The sequence below is a fragment of the Bombus vancouverensis genome, chromosome 12, assembly GCF_051014615.1.
Source record: "Bombus vancouverensis nearcticus chromosome 12, iyBomVanc1_principal, whole genome shotgun sequence".
NCBI classification, from domain to species: Eukaryota; Metazoa; Arthropoda; class Insecta; order Hymenoptera; family Apidae; genus Bombus; species Bombus vancouverensis.
In genome coordinates, this window is record NC_134922.1 from 9,598,906 (window position 1) to 9,618,354 (window position 19,449).

General features: G+C 34.2%; 2 protein-coding genes across 4 annotated transcripts; one reads left to right on the plus strand and one right to left on the minus strand.

The window, feature by feature from the left end:
* Nucleotides 1-7: 7 nt before the first annotated feature.
* Nucleotides 8-1,367, plus strand: LOC117155517 (uncharacterized). Its single transcript, XM_033331574.2, has 2 exons — nt 8-224; nt 310-1,367. Exons 1-2 carry the CDS (start codon nt 170-172, stop codon nt 960-962), a joined length of 708 nt encoding a protein of 235 aa, XP_033187465.1. The 5' UTR covers nt 8-169; the 3' UTR covers nt 963-1,367.
* LOC117155510 (facilitated trehalose transporter Tret1) lies at nt 1,155-18,646 on the minus strand. 3 transcript variants are annotated; one of them, XM_076623283.1, is made up of 5 exons: nt 11,013-11,164; nt 10,172-10,478; nt 7,706-8,510; nt 3,213-3,526; nt 1,155-3,137 (listed from the first exon to the last, which is right to left on the minus strand). In XM_076623283.1, exons 3-5 carry the CDS (start codon nt 7,723-7,725, stop codon nt 1,846-1,848), a joined length of 1,626 nt encoding a protein of 541 aa, XP_076479398.1. In that variant the 5' UTR covers nt 7,726-8,510; nt 10,172-10,478; nt 11,013-11,164; the 3' UTR covers nt 1,155-1,845. The 3 variants fall into 3 exon arrangements, with proteins under 3 accessions (XP_076479398.1, XP_076479399.1, XP_033187454.1); XM_076623284.1 differs by lacking the exons at nt 7,706-8,510; nt 10,172-10,478; nt 11,013-11,164 and adding exons at nt 17,544-17,585; nt 18,386-18,646; XM_033331563.2 differs by lacking the exon at nt 7,706-8,510.
* Between the last annotated feature and the right edge of the window lie 803 nt (nt 18,647-19,449).

The window sequence follows — 19,449 nt, forward strand, 5'->3', positions numbered from 1 at the left end:
TTATTTGTTTTATCCATATGGGTAACAGTTTCTATACGTGTACGCCACCATATTTTTTTTAAAGTAAATGAGGTTATGTTCTGGATCGGTCAGTACCTCAGCTTGATACATACAATATTAATATTTTAATTTTGCTTCTGTTTATAAAAATATGTAAAAAAGAATTACAATGGCTGTTAGCAGATTGTGTGCAGCATTTCGACAAATAACAATAAAGGGAGAAAGTATGTAAAGTACATGATTTTTATATACAATTTTATATTGCAGAGAAGATAACCTAATACAAAACATAACTATGGATTATTTTAGGTAATTTCATCGCGAGATATTACTCTTCCCATGTGTTAAAAGGATCCAATAATACCTTGCATTTTTCTAATTTTTCTAAAAATGCATTAATTGTAACTCCTTCAAACGTGCATATTAGATTTATACCAAAAACACTTGATATAGATTTTAGAAATCCAGACAGTACTACTAAAAAAAGTATATATGAAATACCATTATCAAGATATATACCATCAATGGAAGAACCTTTAATAAAACAGCCTACTAAGCAGGATTTACCATTAACAAATACATCTTTTGAACTTCCTACAACAGAAAATATGTTAGAAAAATTAGCTGTACGTTTAATAGTAATTAGAAGAAAAAAGATGAAGAAACACAAAAGAAGGAAACTGCGTAAAAGAATGAAGTTTGTGTGGGCGAAGATAAGAGTAAATCGTAATGCAGCAAAGGAAAAAGTATTTCAAGCAGAATTAATTGCGCAAATTAAAGAAGCTCATATGTTCGATCCTAAAAAATATGTTGAAGAAAGACTTGCAATTTTGGATAAAGAAATATTACCGAAAACATTTAGAGGTGAAATATTGCCTGAAAACATGATTAGAGAATTCATAAAAGAAAAAGTAGAAAAACGAATGAGAAAACGTAATAGACCACATTTAACACTTGATTAAATATATATATTGGACACATAATTGTTTATCACTATAGAAATAAATAATATACTTTGATTCTCTATGCAGATATGCAAAATAAATTTTTAATGTTTAAAAATTGAAGAGTGTATTATTTTTTTGGGGAGACAGAACAGCGTTTGTGACATTAGGATCATAGAGGTAGAATATGACTCTAAACTACACAATAAATATATTAAAAATGTTTAATTTAACTTATAGAATAGTTTGCATTGTTGGAACTTGGGTACATTGTCACACCATGTTTGTTTACAAATGTTTCTTACATAGTTTGTTAACTGTATGTTACCTTCTTGTCACATATATACAAATATTATAATACTATAACAATAAATAGCACCTTTCGGATTTTGTGCGCATATTAAAACATCTGTAAAGCATGTACATATTTTGTCTCCTTTCTTCCCTCTGTTCGTTTTTTGACGAGTAGATTTGATCCTGTCAATAACTCTTACAAAAATATATCTTATTACTACTATTTCATTAAAAAAGTTATGTAGTATTTAAATTACCTGAATATTTTATCAATAAATAGATATCGTCGCAAATTAAAATTATCTTACTTAAAAACGAAAAATAAAATATCAGGATATCGATAATTGAAGTCTTAATATGATTTAATAGATCTTCATTGATTTTTGAAGTCTTTTGATCACGTTACCAGTTCCGATGTCTTGTTACAAGACGAATATATATATAATACCATTTTTCTGTTGTTTAAATTAAAACTACTCTTTGATAATAATATAAGAATTAATCTTGATTAGTAATAATAAAACATAGCCATGTAACTTTTGTGTTTGTTCAATGGAAGACAGATTCGTTAATTTATATCTATTAAAATGTTGACTGTGCGAGTAATTCAAGGCAATATCTGACCCTTTTTCGCTTCTAACATCTTTGGCTTATGTCTACCTATACTTCCGGTTCTTAAATCATCGTTCCTTCCGGAAAAATAATCTTCTATTTCTTGAAGCGTTTTACCTTTAGTTTCGGGAAGACACAGATAAAAGTATATCGTGCCGAATAAAGATATGCAACCGTAAAGAATGAAAGTACCGTGCCGAGTAATTGAGCTAGCCAAAAACGGATACGTTTTAACTACTGTAAAGATAAAAGAGTGGGCTGCCATTGTAGTCAAACCTCCGATAATACCGCGTACTTGTGTTGGATACACTTCGCCTATCATTACCCAAGGAATAACAAGGAAACCAAGAGTGCAAGTTATAGTGTATGAAAATATACATAAAACAGGAAACCAAGTAGCAATAAGTTGAAAATTATTCGTAATCCAGTAGTTTCTTAACCACATATATCCACCTAATCCTATCATGGAAAGTCCACAACCAACGGAAGAAACCATCGTGAGAGGTCTTCGTCCACATTTTTTACATAAGATACAAGCGACAATGGTCGATGCTAATCTAACTATCCCGAGAATTACTGCAGCTAAGTACTTGTTTAACGTTGCCCCTGAATCTTGGAAAATTTCAACGGCATAAAAAGTTATAACGTTTGTACCTGACCACTGGTATATTAAAAAGTATAAAAATAACAGAGTAAATGGTTTAACAGCATTAGGTTTTAACAGAGCGTTGACTATCTCACGAAATCCTGTTAGTCGCTTGATATTGTTCTTATTTGAAAAATTGATAAGTGTCTCCATTTCTTGATTAATATTACATGTACTACCACGAAACTGTTGTAATGCTTCGCGTGCTTTGTCAGGTCTACTACGAGACATAAGATACGACGGTGTCTCAGGAAATAGAAACATCAACAGTAAAGCGGCAAGAGGTAAAATCCCACTAACAGCTGCACAGATGTTCCACGTAAGTACGCTTCCTAATAAATACTCGATTAGAACACCGGTGCTGACCCCGATACTTGCAAAAGCGGTCAACATTCCTCGTAGATGGGGTTGAGTCACTTCTCCCGTGTAGACGCGAGCTGGAGCACCAACCATGCCCGATCCAAGTCCTACGAAGAATCTTCCAGCGTATATCATATGAATATTAGTTGCAAATGCAATTAATATCCACCCAAGTAGTGCAGGAATCTCTGTGATAATGAGAGATAGTTTCCTTCCAAGTACATCCATCATGTATCCAGACATCAAACATCCGATGGGAGTTCCAATAGAAGACATACTAGCTGTAGGGAAAGCATAGTTTGTCATAACCATGATCATACGATTTTACGAATCTTAATTAAATGGTATTAATTTACCGATCCATGATTCCTCGGATGAACCTTCGACGATGGGAATGGTGCTATTTGGTTCTTGAAGTTGCGGGAGAGCGATGGCAGAGAAACCAAAGGTCATACCAGTGTTGATAGTCCCAAGTTGTGCTACTACTGCTGCCAGAACTTGCCTGACAACGCTCCCATTAACAATACGACCATTTTCTGGATCACTGCTTGCATTGTTTGTCGCTAGCATGGGTTGTACATCTTCCAAACGATTGGATGACTGAATTTTTGGAAGTATCTTTGACTCCACCAACGATGACTTTTCTGAGTTTTGGATGTCACCATTTTTTCTGCAATAAATAATTCATTTTGTATTAATATCCGCCTTGTTAAATATTACCGTGAAATGAGATCACCTACACGATATGAATTTATATAATGAAATAGACAAATAGTTTTAATTTATTTGCATTTGGAAACATTTGGATCGATCTAAAGTAAAACACGCAGTGATATATATACTTTTCTGTATGTAACACAACGTATCCAGTTTAGTTATTTATCCATGAGCTGAGAGATAATTAGTTTTACTCGATACAGATAAAGCGTGCGTCACATGTGAAACTGCATATCGGTATTTACTTGAGAATCACCTTTTTGAAGAAAATAAAAGACGCATGTATACACGCATCCATTGAAAATTAATCTTTTCTGCATTAATGAACCCTTGTTATCGCGTATAAAATACATACATAATAGTAACACTCGAGATAACTCGAAAATTTGGCACTGCTTTTACGTTACCGAAATAAAGCACGACCTAAATCTCGCTAGCAGCTAGAAATCGATTTATGAATTATTTCTACGAACACCATCGTGTACTTCGTAATTTAACAAAGAGCAAATCTCGTATGCAATTATAATAGCCTTGACAAAGTTCCAAGTGACTAAATAGCTGACGTGAATATTTAATGGCGAAAATTTTCTGTCGCCTGTGAACGAACTTAAAGGAGTAGGTCAATGTAATTAAGACCATCAAATCGGCAGAATAACGGAATTAACAAAGAGAACTTTGTGATATGTTGCTACGAATAGCACGCGCTGGCACAGTGGTATCTTCTTTGTTTGACAATTTCTAGAACATTAGCGAAGATGATGACGGTAAGGCGGTTGTTTAGAGCAGATTACGAGCCAACGTTAACACGAGTTATCGATAAGCGATTTTTTAAATCGGCTCAACTTCGAAAATACTCGTAGAAGCAGAACGCGTACGAAGTTGAAAATTTCATAAACTTTAAAACCGAACATTTTCTTGTCGTTGATTGAAATTGCACTTTTTTCTGACCACAGCTGCTAGCAATTATATTAATGCTATCGCGGATAAGAGTATGCATAGGCATATGCTTGTATATTCTGTTATAGTGCACGCACATATATATTCGGTTATCTTTACGCACGATAGTGTAACAATAAATTAACCGATCGTATTACAAATAGGCAGTTTTGAATTGGAAAAATATTTTGGTCAAATATGTGGGTACTTCATTATGCTCAGAATTAATAGAAAGCAGAAGTATTGTTTATAGAAAATTATAATAAACAGGCTGCCAATTTTTATGCAGATTTATATCTTTATGAATAAAATTTAACAAACCAAACCTATTATATTTTCGATATTTTACATATTTTTCCATATTATGCATATTTTCTGTACTTCCGATAAAAATCTGCAGTCTGATGTCACACAAGTATTGAAAATTATTCAACGCGATTTTCCATTTGGCAAAGTAAGATTGCGTGAAAAGACGATTGCGTAATTATTTCGCTACTTAATCCGTACTTTCCATATTTTTACATTACATTTTCTATCGCGGTTTTGTAATGCAAATTGCTTTAAAGATCGTGTACATTTGTACGCCCGTTGGGAACAAGCGGAGAACATACTTAACGTGACGCGAGCAACGCGAATGGTGCAACGATAAGCGCACGGTAATGATAAATATCACTGGTGAGATTGCTTTCACATGCAGATTTGTTATTAATAAAACACAGCTGGATGCAATGTTTGCAATGTACTCGTGTATAATCACGGCTTCGTTTCTACATACTTGTATAATACAGATCCGATCTTTGTTTATTCGTGCGCGGAAACGCTGACGGATATCAAAAGTGTATAAAACGATACAAACAATATAAAATAGTTTTTCACGATTAGATATCCTTCACTTGTATTGTATGTATTCTGATACTCTTCGAATCAGAAAATAGTCGTATATGTAGTATGTTTACTAAAAGAAACACAGTCAAAAAGAGTGTTTGAATTCATCGACGATCTTTTAAACCCGGCCTTGATTTTTATTTGCCGGCCTACATATTTTTTCGAGGAAAAAGAGAACAATAAAATGCACGTGTTTGCTCGTGGAAGCTTTCGAAGGCAAATATTAAATTTATACATCAAGTTTAAAACGCTGCTCTCCGCCTTGTCCTCGCTATCTATCGCGTACACTCAGCCGGGAGAGACTCACAAATTTTGGCACACTCGGACGGAATTATTTCTGTCCACGCGTTACATGAAAGGGTTCAAGTGTAGAGTGTGTACTCTGAACACAATCGTGTTTTGGTCGGTATATATTAATAGATCACTTACATCATGTGTTCGACAACGGAAAACAATAGGGACCAACGCCGCGGAAAATTGAACGGCGGAAATTCAATTTGTTACGGGAAGAAGTGAATTAATCGAACACCTAGTACACACGATTACGATTAGTCAACGATTGCTTCTCATCCGCAACGTTTAGTGATGCAAACGAGATTGTATTGCCTACTACTACTACTACTATTACTACTACTATTACTACTACTATTACTACTACTACTATTACTACTACTACTACTACCACGCGATCACACAGACGACATTGTTATATATCGATGATTGCGATGATGATGGATTATCGAAAATGCAAGAAGAATATATTAATACTGATACATCAAAACCGAGATTTGACAATCGAGGTCTATCAATCAACCTGTCGAACATTGTCGTTAAATACCTTCTTAAAACTCTCTATTGAACATGGTCGTATTGTTGCAAACAAAATTCCAGAAAATACTCGGGAGTACCACGAGTTCTATTCTATATCGAAGTATACAGGAATTAACGTTTATGACTTACGAAACTAGACGAGTCGAATGGATTAGAAACGTTGCTTTGTTCGCTACAACTAAGGTGTAAAATTTGAACAAAGCACCGAAGAAGTCAAATTGTGCGGCAAATGTACCTATAAGGCTTCATTCATCAAAATTCTAGGCTTTCTCCAAAATAAATCACCCTTTATCTCTAAAATTACTATGAGAAATTACAAATTGATGGTTTTAATATTAATTATGAACTCTAGTTCGCTCAGATTATCCGTAGAAAATATTTCACAGAGAAATAAGTATTGTTTGAAAATAATTGTAATATACCCACGATGCGCGCGAAACATCGAACTTTAATTGTTATATGATCATCAATACCACTACTTAACGATGCATATTAATAGGGTAATTATGTTAAGTCGCGGTAAACAGCCTCAATCGTTATTTGTTCGTAGCGTGTCGAATAGAAAGATCCTTCACCTAGAAAATTATCGACTGTGATTAATTATTGTTATCACAACCGAAAATGGACGTGAACGTCGCGTGCTCGAGAGCTTAATTTGAATGGCTTTCATCGCTCGTCAATAATTGATGACTAATGGAGACGGATTAAAAAAAGTAGCAGAATTACGAAGAAAATAAAATGTGGTTCAATTGTGCTCACGTGCTCGTTATTATCTTTTATCGCTTATCCTTTACGGCGAGTCGTTAATTTAACTAATTTTCTAGAATATCCGACAAGAACGGCGGTTGAACATATTTGATAAATTATACTTATAAATAATATTTTGTTGAGATTAAGAAAGTATCTGTAAAAATTACAACGAATCGCGCGAGAGAAAGAAAAACGTGCGTCACGTTACAATCAGTCAATTACGATAAACAGTGAGAAAGTCAGGCTAACTTCCAACTGTAAGATTCTGATGAAAATTATACTAAATCATTGAAGAGAAAAACGAAATATACGCGTTACGATAAACAGTGCCAAGCTCAAAGGAATTTACAACTAGAATAGCTTAGTCAACATGTTTACGTGCTATGGGAAATTTCAATGTACGAAAGGTTATAGAATGCATCTAATACGCAAAAATATCCAAAGTACTATAGTATTTAAGAGATCAAATAGAATATTTAACGTTTGTCCTTTTAACTCTGTTCACGAGAGAGAGAGGATTTGAATAAATCTTCGTAGTTTAGTAATTATTATTGGAAAATTAACTGAAAAATTCGGCTCTTTTGAAAGTTAGTGGGGAAAGCAAATTATAATTATCTAAAGTAGATTTAGTGATATACATAATTAGGACCAGGACATTGTGCAAGTAAAAGATGTAAAACAAACATGGCACAAACGCGTACATGTACTTATATATTATGTATACACTTACTCTGCCATGGTGTTCGTCATATTGATCTTCAGTTGTCGTTTGCCTCAAACGGAACGATTTTAAAGTAAAATAAAATATGTACAAGTTATATATCACAGTCTATTAATCACAATGATATGCTCGTTATGAGAGGAAATTCGCGCATTGTTTTTCCTCCTTTCTTTTCTCTCTTCCTCCTTTTGTTTTCTTCCCGTCTTTGTTTCCTCTTTTGTTTCTCTGTCTAAACTAGTTAAATTTCGTCACCTCTAACGAAGTATCACGAAATCACGTAGCGTTTTCCGGAATAGTTTTCGTTCTCTCAAGAAATTCTTGATACGCCAATTATTCGCCCTATCTCGTAGAATCCCACTTGTATCGTTTTCCATGGACAATATATGAACATTGACGGTCGTGATTGTTTCTGCTTTTCTTCTTTCTTTGACGTTGATTTCTTCTTGCGGTAGGAAATTTTGTTAGTGAAAATCGTAATCAAGCAAACAAGAAAAAAGAAAGAGGAAATCACGAGGAGTAGAAACAGGAAAACACTTGTGTAGAAACAGCAGGAACGAAAAAGAAATTACTTTTATTCATCCCTTCTTGGACGACGCGCGCAAAGCGAATGTACTCACGACAACTGCCGGTAAAGCTTTATATAAGCAGAAGCGACCGACCTTTTGGTTGGTCGAGTTCCCGCTGACTTGCGCAGTAGAAAGACGCGCGAATTTTGTCCGCGCGCACATGCGTCCTTCGAGCTGCCGCGTGCTCGCGAAAATTTCTTGAAAAAATGAAACTCGATCCAATTTATCACATCAATGAAGAAAATTCGCTAAAAAAAAAAATACTTTTATTGATATACCAATCAAAAGCTATTAAACAGAATTAAGCAGTGTGCTACAAATTTTGAGGCAAGATATTCTGAAAAATTGTAAAAAATATTGCAAGAGTTGTAAATAGTATGTTAAAAATTCTAGAAAGATATACTTGATAAAAAAAATTGCTAAAAATCACTTGAACGAATGCTAATTCTACCACTGTTATTCCGATTGTATTTCCAGGCATTACTTGCTAATAATAATATGGAAATTGGATATGGAATTTCAATTTACCACAAACAACATGTTCATATTGACCGAGTGTAAAAATAAAATATTACTAACCGGTCTGTCAGATGAGAAAAAAAGGACATGTTAAATTCTGATTTCTTTCCGAATCGAAAGTATACTCTGTAAAGCGCAATCTACATTCGTATCGATAAGAACAATCGCGAGGATTTGATCATTTGTTTATCTGAGAAAAATAGGGCCGTATCGCTCGTCGCTTCTAGAACTCGTGACTGAATTTGTCACGATGGTTGTTTGTGAATTAAGATATTGATGTCTCCTCCGTATGGAGCTAAATGTGCAAAATGAGATAACGGATAAGCAGAAATTCTTTTTTGGCACGTTTTCGTAAAGTTGCTCTCATCAAGAGATAAAATCTTTTCATAAAATCCCGAGGAACAATATTTAGATATCAAACAACATTAAAAACTAACTTGTTATTTTATCGCAAACATGATGGTCTAGAGAAATATATTCTTACTCGTCTGCATCATGTCTGCACGTCGTGTCGTAAGAACAGAAAATTTTCGTAATGATATTGTATTCACTTCTCTTGTATTTTAAGTTTTCTTCTAATTTTATATCGTCTATATTTTGGTTTATTTTCGTACGATGACGAATCGTACATACACTAAAACATACTACAAAACATGGTCGTACATAGAGATAAGCTAGACGAATAGTTCATCTCATACAAATACTGTAATCATAGAGCATGACGCTTTTACCAATAGACAAATAATCAGGCTTTTATATAATTCTTTATCGAAGATAGCTTTATATATACTCTATATTCTAGCTATGCATTTATAATCTGAAGCTCAGCGCGTGTCTTCATTCATATCTTTCAAACAAGTCCTTTAAGCCACGATTTTACTGAAGATAATTCAAGATACCAGAAGCCTGATAACGAAACTGCATCGATTTCCTCTTGACACAAAAATGATATCTACTTTCTCAATTTTTAATCCATGGAATTACTACATAAATCATCAATAAAAATTCTCACAACACTCGAGATAATTAAGCCGCGAAAGGTTAATCACACAAGAAGTTACACTAAGCACGATTAATTTAGACCTTCTCCCCTCTAATTAAAATGAGTATTCCAGAGAAGGAAAATATTCGTGATCGTGACGAATTTTACGTGAAAGCATTCCCACCGGTCTTTAAATGTTCCCAATAGGCTTTTTTCAAGCTAGAACCATAATTAGACAATTACCCACCATATTACCGATCGATTCACCTAGTGGACATGGAGAATGGCCGAACGAACCAGTTAAATCATCGATTGAAAAGAGCACACGGTCAACCTCGAATTTATCTGATCTTTTTACCTTTCAAAAATGCATCGGTGAAAGAATGTTCTCATAGAGTAAGTACTTACTCGCTGAGAGACATACACTCGTCTGTAAATGTCTCGTAATTCCGGTTCCTGGGCATGTTGACGAAGGACTGAACACGTTTGTCGGTTGTTGCGGTCGATTAAATTATTCTCGGTGGGTTATCGAGCCTGCTGTCACGAGTTTTCTCATATCAAGCTGCAGTCATGTGCCTCTTACGTCTTTTCTGTCTTGTTTTATTTAATTTCGCTTATTTTCATGCCGGGAGTAACGTCTTCGTTTAACTAGGCACGTTAGACAGTGCGAGAAAATGATCCATCTATCTACCCTTTTCGTTGATCTTCGGCGATCCTACGAAATCGTGGATAATTCACGTCGAAATAATATTCCATTAGAATTAAAAATCATTTTTTAAATAAAATTTTCTATACAAAAATGTATCTTTCTACACGCTATGAATTTTCTAAGCATTCAACAACTTTTCCACTGTGACAAGTCGGTACTGTTATTGGATCATAAATGCGCTCTTATCGACGATGTCGATAACGCACTATTGTCGGAAACAGATTACATATTTTTTACGTAAATTTAATCGAAATTCTTGCCATGGAATCGTAGCAATATTTCTGGTTTCTCTCGCGTTTCATTGAATTAATTTTCTTATTCTCCGGCAAGAGGTCACTTGCAATCTTGAAAACGACCGCCCTTTTTATGTAAGAAGATTTGTAAACAACTAATTTTTAGTAAAGTTGAAAGAAGTATCACTATTCATCGAAATCGAAATCATTATCGATCTTCTGTCGTAAACACTTGAAAATTTCATTTGAAGAATGAAACAAGACGCAAGACACGACAAAATTTGGAGGAATTTGGAAATTAATTTACCTGCGACAATGTCTGGCGGATTTTCACACTGATCTTGCACTTATTTGTGTACCAAGCGGAAAAAAACGCGTCAATAGGATGAATTCCTGAACGGACGGCAGCGATGCTTCTTATTTGACTCTCGTTGCGACACCTTTTGCATCGAATGAAGATAATATGAGATCATGTGGAATTAATATTCAGACACCTCGGTCAGATTAAAGCATGTTGCACAATCGTTCGTGTTCTGCAACGATGCACGACGTCTATGTCCTTCTAAGTTACTTGCATAATTCTAAAAGAAACAAATGATCGGAGAAAATACATCAACCGTATCGATGCGTAGTCGCTGCTTCTTCACCAAGCAAACAAAGTTTTTCTCGAAAAAAAAGATATTTCCCTTAGTGAAATTTTTCATAAAGAAAATAGAAATTTCATCGTTAAAAAGAATCTACGTCGAATGGTTGAATTTTAGATAATGATAATTAGACTATCTTTTAAATTTTAATTCTGGTTTTGGAAATTCTGCTTTTGGATTTTCTCTTTTTTTTTTTAAATTAAAATACTGAGAAGTATAGATGAGCAATATCTATGGATTTATCTATATTAATCGTCTTGATTGCATAATTATTCAATTAAAGATGCAGGAACCTTGACATTACATAGTAAGAAATTCAATTTGCAAATTATTCCAGACACATACTTCAAATTAATATTACTTCTTTAAGTCTTATACTTGCGATTTTCCATTTACTTTCTGGCAAATATATACGTATATCTCACCGAAGATGTGATATTTACACAGAACGCTTAAAGAATGAATAATTAAAACATATGTATGTACATATTCAGCTAACTCTGCAACATTCTGTTTTTGCACATGCAGATATTTATTTGCATGAAATTATATCTAGAAAAAACGAGAAATTTATGCAAATAACTCGGATATCACGGAAGAGAAGGACTAAAAGTGTAGAGGTCCTGACTTCAAGAAACAAATTATTGGGGATACTAATTGGACAGGTTCCCAACAGCTGGAGAAACACTGAAACATTGATGAAATCGACGCAATTGATCGATTGTTTCTTGATTTACGATTCCGCCAAGCTTATAAATTATGTAATATCGCATCGAAAATGAGATCGAGTTCGAATTGGTCTTCGATCGATCGACCTGAATTCATTTTCACATACGTGTATCGCGAACTTCACTGATGGAGTTTACCCGAGCAACGTGACTTTGAACTTTTTATTAACTCGTTTTCATTACTGTCACGTTAAGTTTCACTGGTTACTTTCAATTGACATAAGAATGATGACCAAGCAAACAGGAAATGTTCAAAGATTTTATTAGTTTGCCAACCTAGCTGCGTATAGTCTTTGTTATGCGAGACAGAAATATTCAATTTTAATCCGTATTAACGGTGAAATAAAAATCCCAATTATATAAAATTGTAAATATAGTTCTCAATATATTACCCCTTTTGTTTATTCTTCAAATTATCAATAAGTTTCTAAACATTTCTATAGGATCTTATTAATAGATTAAATTCCTATATCAATGTCAAATTTTTTTCTTAAAAGTTTACTTTTGATCTTTAAAGCGAAGCAATAGAAACAACACGGAAGGAAAATCTCTTTTCTTTGAGCAAAAATTAGATTAGGTAATAATAGGTAAATTGTTGTGTTCCGAAGAAATAGGTCAACTATCTGTGGTACATCGAGATCGATAAATCAAGAGTTCATGTGTGGCGCGCGTGCTAAGAGATCAATCGTCGGCTCCATTGGATCGATCACGGTTACTGTTTAATTGAATAATCAAATCAGAGGATAATAACGAGTCGCCTGGCTGACTCGTATGCGCTATCTACTGATTCTCACGAATCGATTACTTGTCACGAGGATTACACGAGGATTTCTAGAACTTAATCACATGCTTAGGCTTTGGAAAATTACGGAAAACCTCTTACTGCATTACGAAGACTGATTGTCCGTTACATCAATCCTAATCAAATAAACAGTACATCTTGTTACAGGAATGGAATTATCACGAGAAAAATATGCATATTCTGACACAATCTTCTAGCAAATTGATGTTTAACCAATGTAACGGTAATATCTTTTCGACTTTACCAAAGAATTTGTTCGGAATCGGTGACAAAATAATCGTGTTATAAGAATACAGACTGGCTTCTGATATTAGCTATAAAAATTCTAACAATTGGGTCTTACTTTAATTTTCCTCGTATTACTTTCTAAGATTGACAATCGATTACGTAACAGGCAATGATACTCTTCTGTTACTATCATCACGTGTACCGAGCAAGTACACATGTATATATGTAATTTCAAGTATAAGTAGTGGTTCTACGGTGGACATGGGCGGGAACCATTTCACTCTCTGGACAGTGTTGAACGCGAGTCACGAGATCCGATAAAATTTGATAAGTTACTCTCGTGAATGAGTCACGCGCTTCACAACCTTCTGAAAATAATATGATAATATGATTGATAGAGACAAATTCTATTATTTGTTCGTCGATTACGTGACGAAGTTTGTTAGATCTATCTTTAAATATTGACCAAACGGATTTGAGGCAACTTGAAACATTGCTGAGAATAGGAGACAGTTTCAAAACACGACTCGAGGATTAAATTGATAGTAATCATTCCACATATAGAGAGATGAAATTTTGAAAGAAAAACAGGTTGGTTAGAAACTTAAAATCATGAAAATTGTGTATTTAGCATTTGTCTTTCGTTATATTTCAAAGTCAAATGAAGCTTGTAAAGAGCTCTAGGACATGAATTAAATGATAGTTACGTCGATTAATGTTCGGTTGGCAATTGGAATACGACTCTTCGAATAGATATAACTGGAATTTTCTTATAAGTTTCCTTAAAGAAGAAGAAACTTAGCAGCAAAAGGAATGGATATTTAAAATTGATAAATGATGATATTTTTATTGATTGTAGGATAGATCTAAAATCAATAAACAAGTGGAAGATAAAGCACGAGGAAATTCCACGTGGAAAAAAAGGATAAAAGCGAACAATAGCTGATAGGTAGCAAAATTCTAATATTAGAAAAATTCTTATTTATTTATTAGCATAGGTATTTTAAGTGTACGATGTTATGCGTTATACGAGTTTATAGAGGCAATTACTATATGCGTATTAGGCGCAGTTAGCCGACAATTCTCGTAAATTCTCAACATTTCATTCATTCCGACTCTCAATGGTTCAAGAACAAAACCTACAAAATCAAAGATAAAAATCTATATTGTATCTCTGAATGATTAAAGAAACAGCAATCGCTCGCATTAAAATAAAAGGGTTTACAAGTGGCTATGAGTAACGAGATGTCAAAGGAAACGCAATAGAGTTAATAGCACGAGAAAAACAACAGAGAATTGAACGGCACACGAAGGAGCATTTAATTAATTGAAGGTTTAGTTCTATATCTTCTACGAACTTTGCCTTCAATTAGAATTTGTATTAACTAAATGCGCAATCGCTCCAGGCAATATAGTTTTTATATAAACTATTATGCTGACGGAGTTAATTAACGAGTTCAGGCCTGATAACTCTTGTTTATATTTTCACAGCCATCGCGTACATAGACAGAAATTGTCCGAGGCTTCCAAGACCAATAGAAGCGACATCAGTAGAAATGCTTGATCTCCGGCGAGTTCTCATGACGGCCCGACGTGCTTTTAAAAGTCGCATAAAAAGTAGTTTGATACAAATATGGTTATCGAACACAGCGAGGAATATGGATATCGCGAGTGATGTCACTGTAGCGGATGTTCTTGCTTTCTTCGCTCCCGGACGTATTCGTGATAACGCTAGAATGACCAACAACATCATATTATAGATAGCTTATAATATGCGTAGCTAAGGGCTAAATAAATACGTTTTCAGACAAGTAATGATTATGTGGAAATCTAAATTTCCGAGGAAATTTAATAACGAATTCTAGTAAATACTGATTTTAATAAGGATAAATTTCTAAAATGATAAATCTTTGCACTATAGAATTTCTGTGAACGTACTATTCGCAACGATGGAACGAATAGTGATAGATATTCTTTTTGTGGAAGAGATTTTCTCCTTCTTGACTCGTGAAAGTGATCTATTTCTATCGATAGAATTTTGCTGTATGAGTTTTCCTAGAAGCAAGATTCTCCGCACAAATTATCTTTTATTTCTTTTATTAAAAAGTTAATGCAAGTAATTTATGGAAAAATGGAAAACGAGAAATTAGAGATTTTAGCTACGATTTTGATTTTTGTTGCAAAGGGTTCGTTTAATTGTTTTCTTAACATTAGGGAATTTAGATGCCTCCCATTGTTTGTATAGTTACTAATGCCCGAAGCTGCTCTACACTAAGAGCTACCTGGATTATCTGTAGTACTTGTCCGTAGTTAAATTCATGACCATTAAGCCATTTTCTTTTAAAATCGTTGCGGACTGTAGGTTATCTAGTGGCTCTAGTGCAATAAAAATAATATATATGTAAATACGTATAAAATAAAACATATAACGGCTTTTGTTTGACAATACATGTCTCCCTGCAATTCATATTACTGCAATAAAATCGGGGCTTGGAAAAGCGTCTATATTTTACTGACAATAAGAATATTCCTCAACCGAGGGATTTTAACGACAAGAGGAATGCGAAAGGAATACGACAAATTTGAATAACAAAAAGATAGAACTGTGCAAGCAAAGCGAAGAAAGCAATGGAAAGATCAGCACAAAAGCACCAAGAAGGGAAAGATTATAACATAAATGTAACGAAGACGTTAGAAAAAAAAGGTTCAGTAATAAAACGCGCAACATACAAACGCCATAAAGATCCAAGTAGAAGTAAAATCTCTATGAAATGGAAAGTTATTCAGATTTCAAGTAAACACGATTTTGAACCTTCCTAGATCTAAGATTCTCAGATTATAGGAAACTCGAGACAGCGTTATCGCTATTGCTACTAAAGTATTAGTATTGAACTAAGTTGTAAATTACTTTGTGTTTATGTAACGAAACACCTGATTATTATGGCGTCTCTGAAAGGAGGGTAAGATTGTTCTATCACTTGTTGCCGATTCTCATGTTAATAATGTTTGCCAATGTCTAGTTTTGGAAATAATCGAACATTATTAACATAGTAGTTTAAACATATTTCTTCTAATTGTTTCAACCAGAAATATTCAACACCATAAATAAAACAGCGTTATCGTCCATGTAACATCTTCTTCTTTTATTACCTATGTGAAATTAGGTTTTTCTCGATCATTGCATCAGACAATATCGTTTCAAATGTGTCTTTAACGGTATTTGTAACGGCGGTCGTTCTCGAGAACTTTTTCAACGAACAGGAGGCAATGAATCATGCAGAAAAGTCTTGTCACATGATCTGCTTCCATAGAATTGCTCATGCGTCATGGGTGTAGATTAGGATGTTGAACAATGCGTGAGAATTTCGAGATACACTCTTTATAATTATTATTATAGCGATACAAATGGTAATGTTTTTCTCTTTTTACGTTATACGGAATTGGACACAAGAGACTGTGAAATATTTCTAATTTTCATAACTTGCAATTCAAATATTAACCTTGCACTTTGCACTAGGATTTATCCTTAGCATTTAAAATGATCGTATAAAATATGAAGCATCATATCTAATCGTTGCATAAATGTTTTCGTTAAAAAGTGTTTCAGTAAAAATACAGTACAAAATATATCACGAACCGCTTATTTGTGTCATAATTTTCAAAAAGTGATAAATGTCATTGTGGGAATGACAAATTTTTATATATTTGATAAATACTTCTACAAAAACAGCGGAATGGTAATAATAGCTTTTATCGGCGCAACATGTCTCAATAAACACGCAGTGAGCTGAATATGTAACGATTTGCTCTTTATCGGAGGAGGTAAACATCAAGAACAAGTTCATATAACGAATTATTTCAAAATGTAACTTAAAATAGATATGCATCGTGCTCGCGAGAAGTTAAGTAAGTTAAGTAATATTTATCGATTAACATCTGTTGTTTATTTTCTTCGATCTCTACTCATCCAGATTTGAACAAGGCAAATTAGTTTGACACGTAATCGCAAATTCTCACGTTCATTCTTGTAACAACGTTATGTGATTTAAAAATAAAGTTAGCACTCATTATTTTCGTTGACAGATGGCAGACGACTGCTATTTCCTACGGAAAGTCTATCTTTTATTGAATGTCTCTTTTAGCGACTTTATGACATATGGCGTTCGAAACAATTGCAGATGGCATACCGAGCAAATAATACACTCGATTAAAATATCCTTGGAGCATGCGGTTTCGATAAAATTATTTTTAAGAAGTTGTGATCTGCCTCGACAAAGTCTAGGAGTTGACGGTTTCAGAGTGGTTGACGAATATGTTTTAATTGGAGCATCTTAACCCAAACCTTTTCTAATAATTCCATCCTTCAATCTTTTGCATTTAATTAGATATCATGTTACCTGGTTAATGTAGTAATACTTCTTTACAGTTTTTCGTACCTTCGATAATTCGGTGATCGTTCAGGATAGGCCGCTTATTTCCTGTAAAAGTGAAAAATGGATTATTACATTTGTTACGTGCCCACTGCACGTGGAAGTGTTGATCGATAAAGTCAACAGCACTGGGAGTTAGATTGCGTAATCAGTTAAATACGTTACCGTGCATCTGTACGAGAAGATGTGGTTAAAATGTGTTTAAAAGAATTATAGCACGACGGTAGTGAGTATTACGTAAATCGTTTGACAACCAAGAAAATTGATGATTTCAAATAAAATATTCTCGAACAATATATCGTTCGAATCATACCAGAATCATTTGTTCATAACTAAACATAAAGTATCAATTTTACACGATATGTATCATTTTTTGTTTTCAAATATACTGTATATGAGGTAGGTAAACTAGCCAAATGAGTCGAATCGTTGACACGTAAAAATGTCGATATTCCATTATCATCATCTTAACCTTGACCTACACATTTACAGAGCGCATAAAATTAAAATTATTGCGCGTGTCTTAGTACGCGCAAGCGACTATTTTTAATTAAAAAATGAAATAACGACACAGGGGGAAAGTACGATTCATTATGTTATGTCAAAGTTGTAGATGTTTGATTGCAGATTACGGTATGCAAGATGAAAGAAGATATTCAAGATCACGGACAGTATGTATTTTCAGACGTACAAGATGCCTCGCGATAACTATGCAACGATCTTCTACAAGTAGACTCGATGAAAGTTCTAGACGATTGCATTGGCTTTCTACACAGTTGGTTTGTATGACGGCGCTAATACGATTTTATTGTCTTTGTTTGCGGGTACGGACCATTCACGTGACATACCTCTCGCGTCGAGCACGTGACAGGCACGTGGTGCGAGCATGTGTGCATCGTTTCACGCAGAACTCCACGTATCGTTGTTTCGACGCGAACTTGGGCGAGCAGTAGGCTATGTGTCATGCAGAACGTTTGACCCACTGGTTAGTGTTGGTTAGTGTGCACGGTAGCACGTAGAAAACAAGCTTGAACGCGAGACGCGTGCGCCAATCAACTTTATGCATCTTCTGCGTACCAAATTTCCCTTGTAGATATCTCGAATCCCGTAGACAAGATACCGACACGTAAATATGCACCAGATGCATATATCCTATTCAGTTAAAGAGATTTGATTAGTATTTCGTGTTAGATATACATATTGGTAATGATAATTATGAAAATATAATAACATTGAAAAATAATTATTTACTATATTTTGTATTTTCTCTGGTTTATCTCCACTGATTGACGTCATTGGTAGGATAAATTCTATTGGAGAAGATGCAATTTTCATTCGCAATTCGTGGATGGCTATTATGTTTGACTGTAAAATGGAAAATTCCGTTCAATGCGTATAATATAAATTCGATTTGTAGCGAGTTTAATAATAATATTGCTAGTGAAACATTTGTTATGATAAAATCCTGCTCTATAACGAATTGACAGCCTACACTCTCTTTTCGAACTTTCTAACGCAATACATATGTAAGTAACACTTTCTTCAGTTTACGCGAAAACAACGATGATCGAGAGAGATTATCACGATACGCTATCATCCGTGTTATTTCGTCCTCGTTACAGTTACCTTCAATCTCTTTTCCCCTCTCTCTTGTACTCTTAAGCGATGTCTATATCTCAAATTCCTCCTCGTTTGTACAATTAATGGCTACTGTGTATCTAACTGAAAATAAAATTCAAATATGATGGAAAGGAAAATACAGTTGAGTAAATGCAGAACGAACGAGGGATCAAGCCTGTTTGAATCTTTTTTTATCGCGTTGATCATATAACGATTAATTGCAGTCATCCGCTAATATATGAATTACAGTTAAACATTAAGCATATCTCTAGTTGCTTAATGATGCACGTGA

Bases quoted from the DNA above. Each gene is read 5' to 3' on its own strand.
- LOC117155517 (XM_033331574.2), top strand. From the start codon at position 170: ATGGCTGTTAGCAGATTGTGTGCAGCATTTCGACAAATAACAATAAAG. The intron at 225-309 runs GTATGTAAAGTA...GGATTATTTTAG, and splicing joins AATAACAATAAAGGGAGAAA to GTAATTTCATCGCGAGATAT.
- LOC117155510 (XM_033331563.2), bottom strand. From the start codon at position 10,227: ATGCCCAGGAACCGGAATTACGAGACATTTACAGACGAGTGTATGTCT. The intron at 3,527-10,171 runs GTAAGTACTTAC...TATTTATTGCAG, and splicing joins GAGTGTATGTCTCTCAGCGA to AAAAAATGGTGACATCCAAA. The intron at 3,138-3,212 runs GTAAATTAATAC...CTTTCCCTACAG, and splicing joins ATCCGAGGAATCATGGATCG to CTAGTATGTCTTCTATTGGA.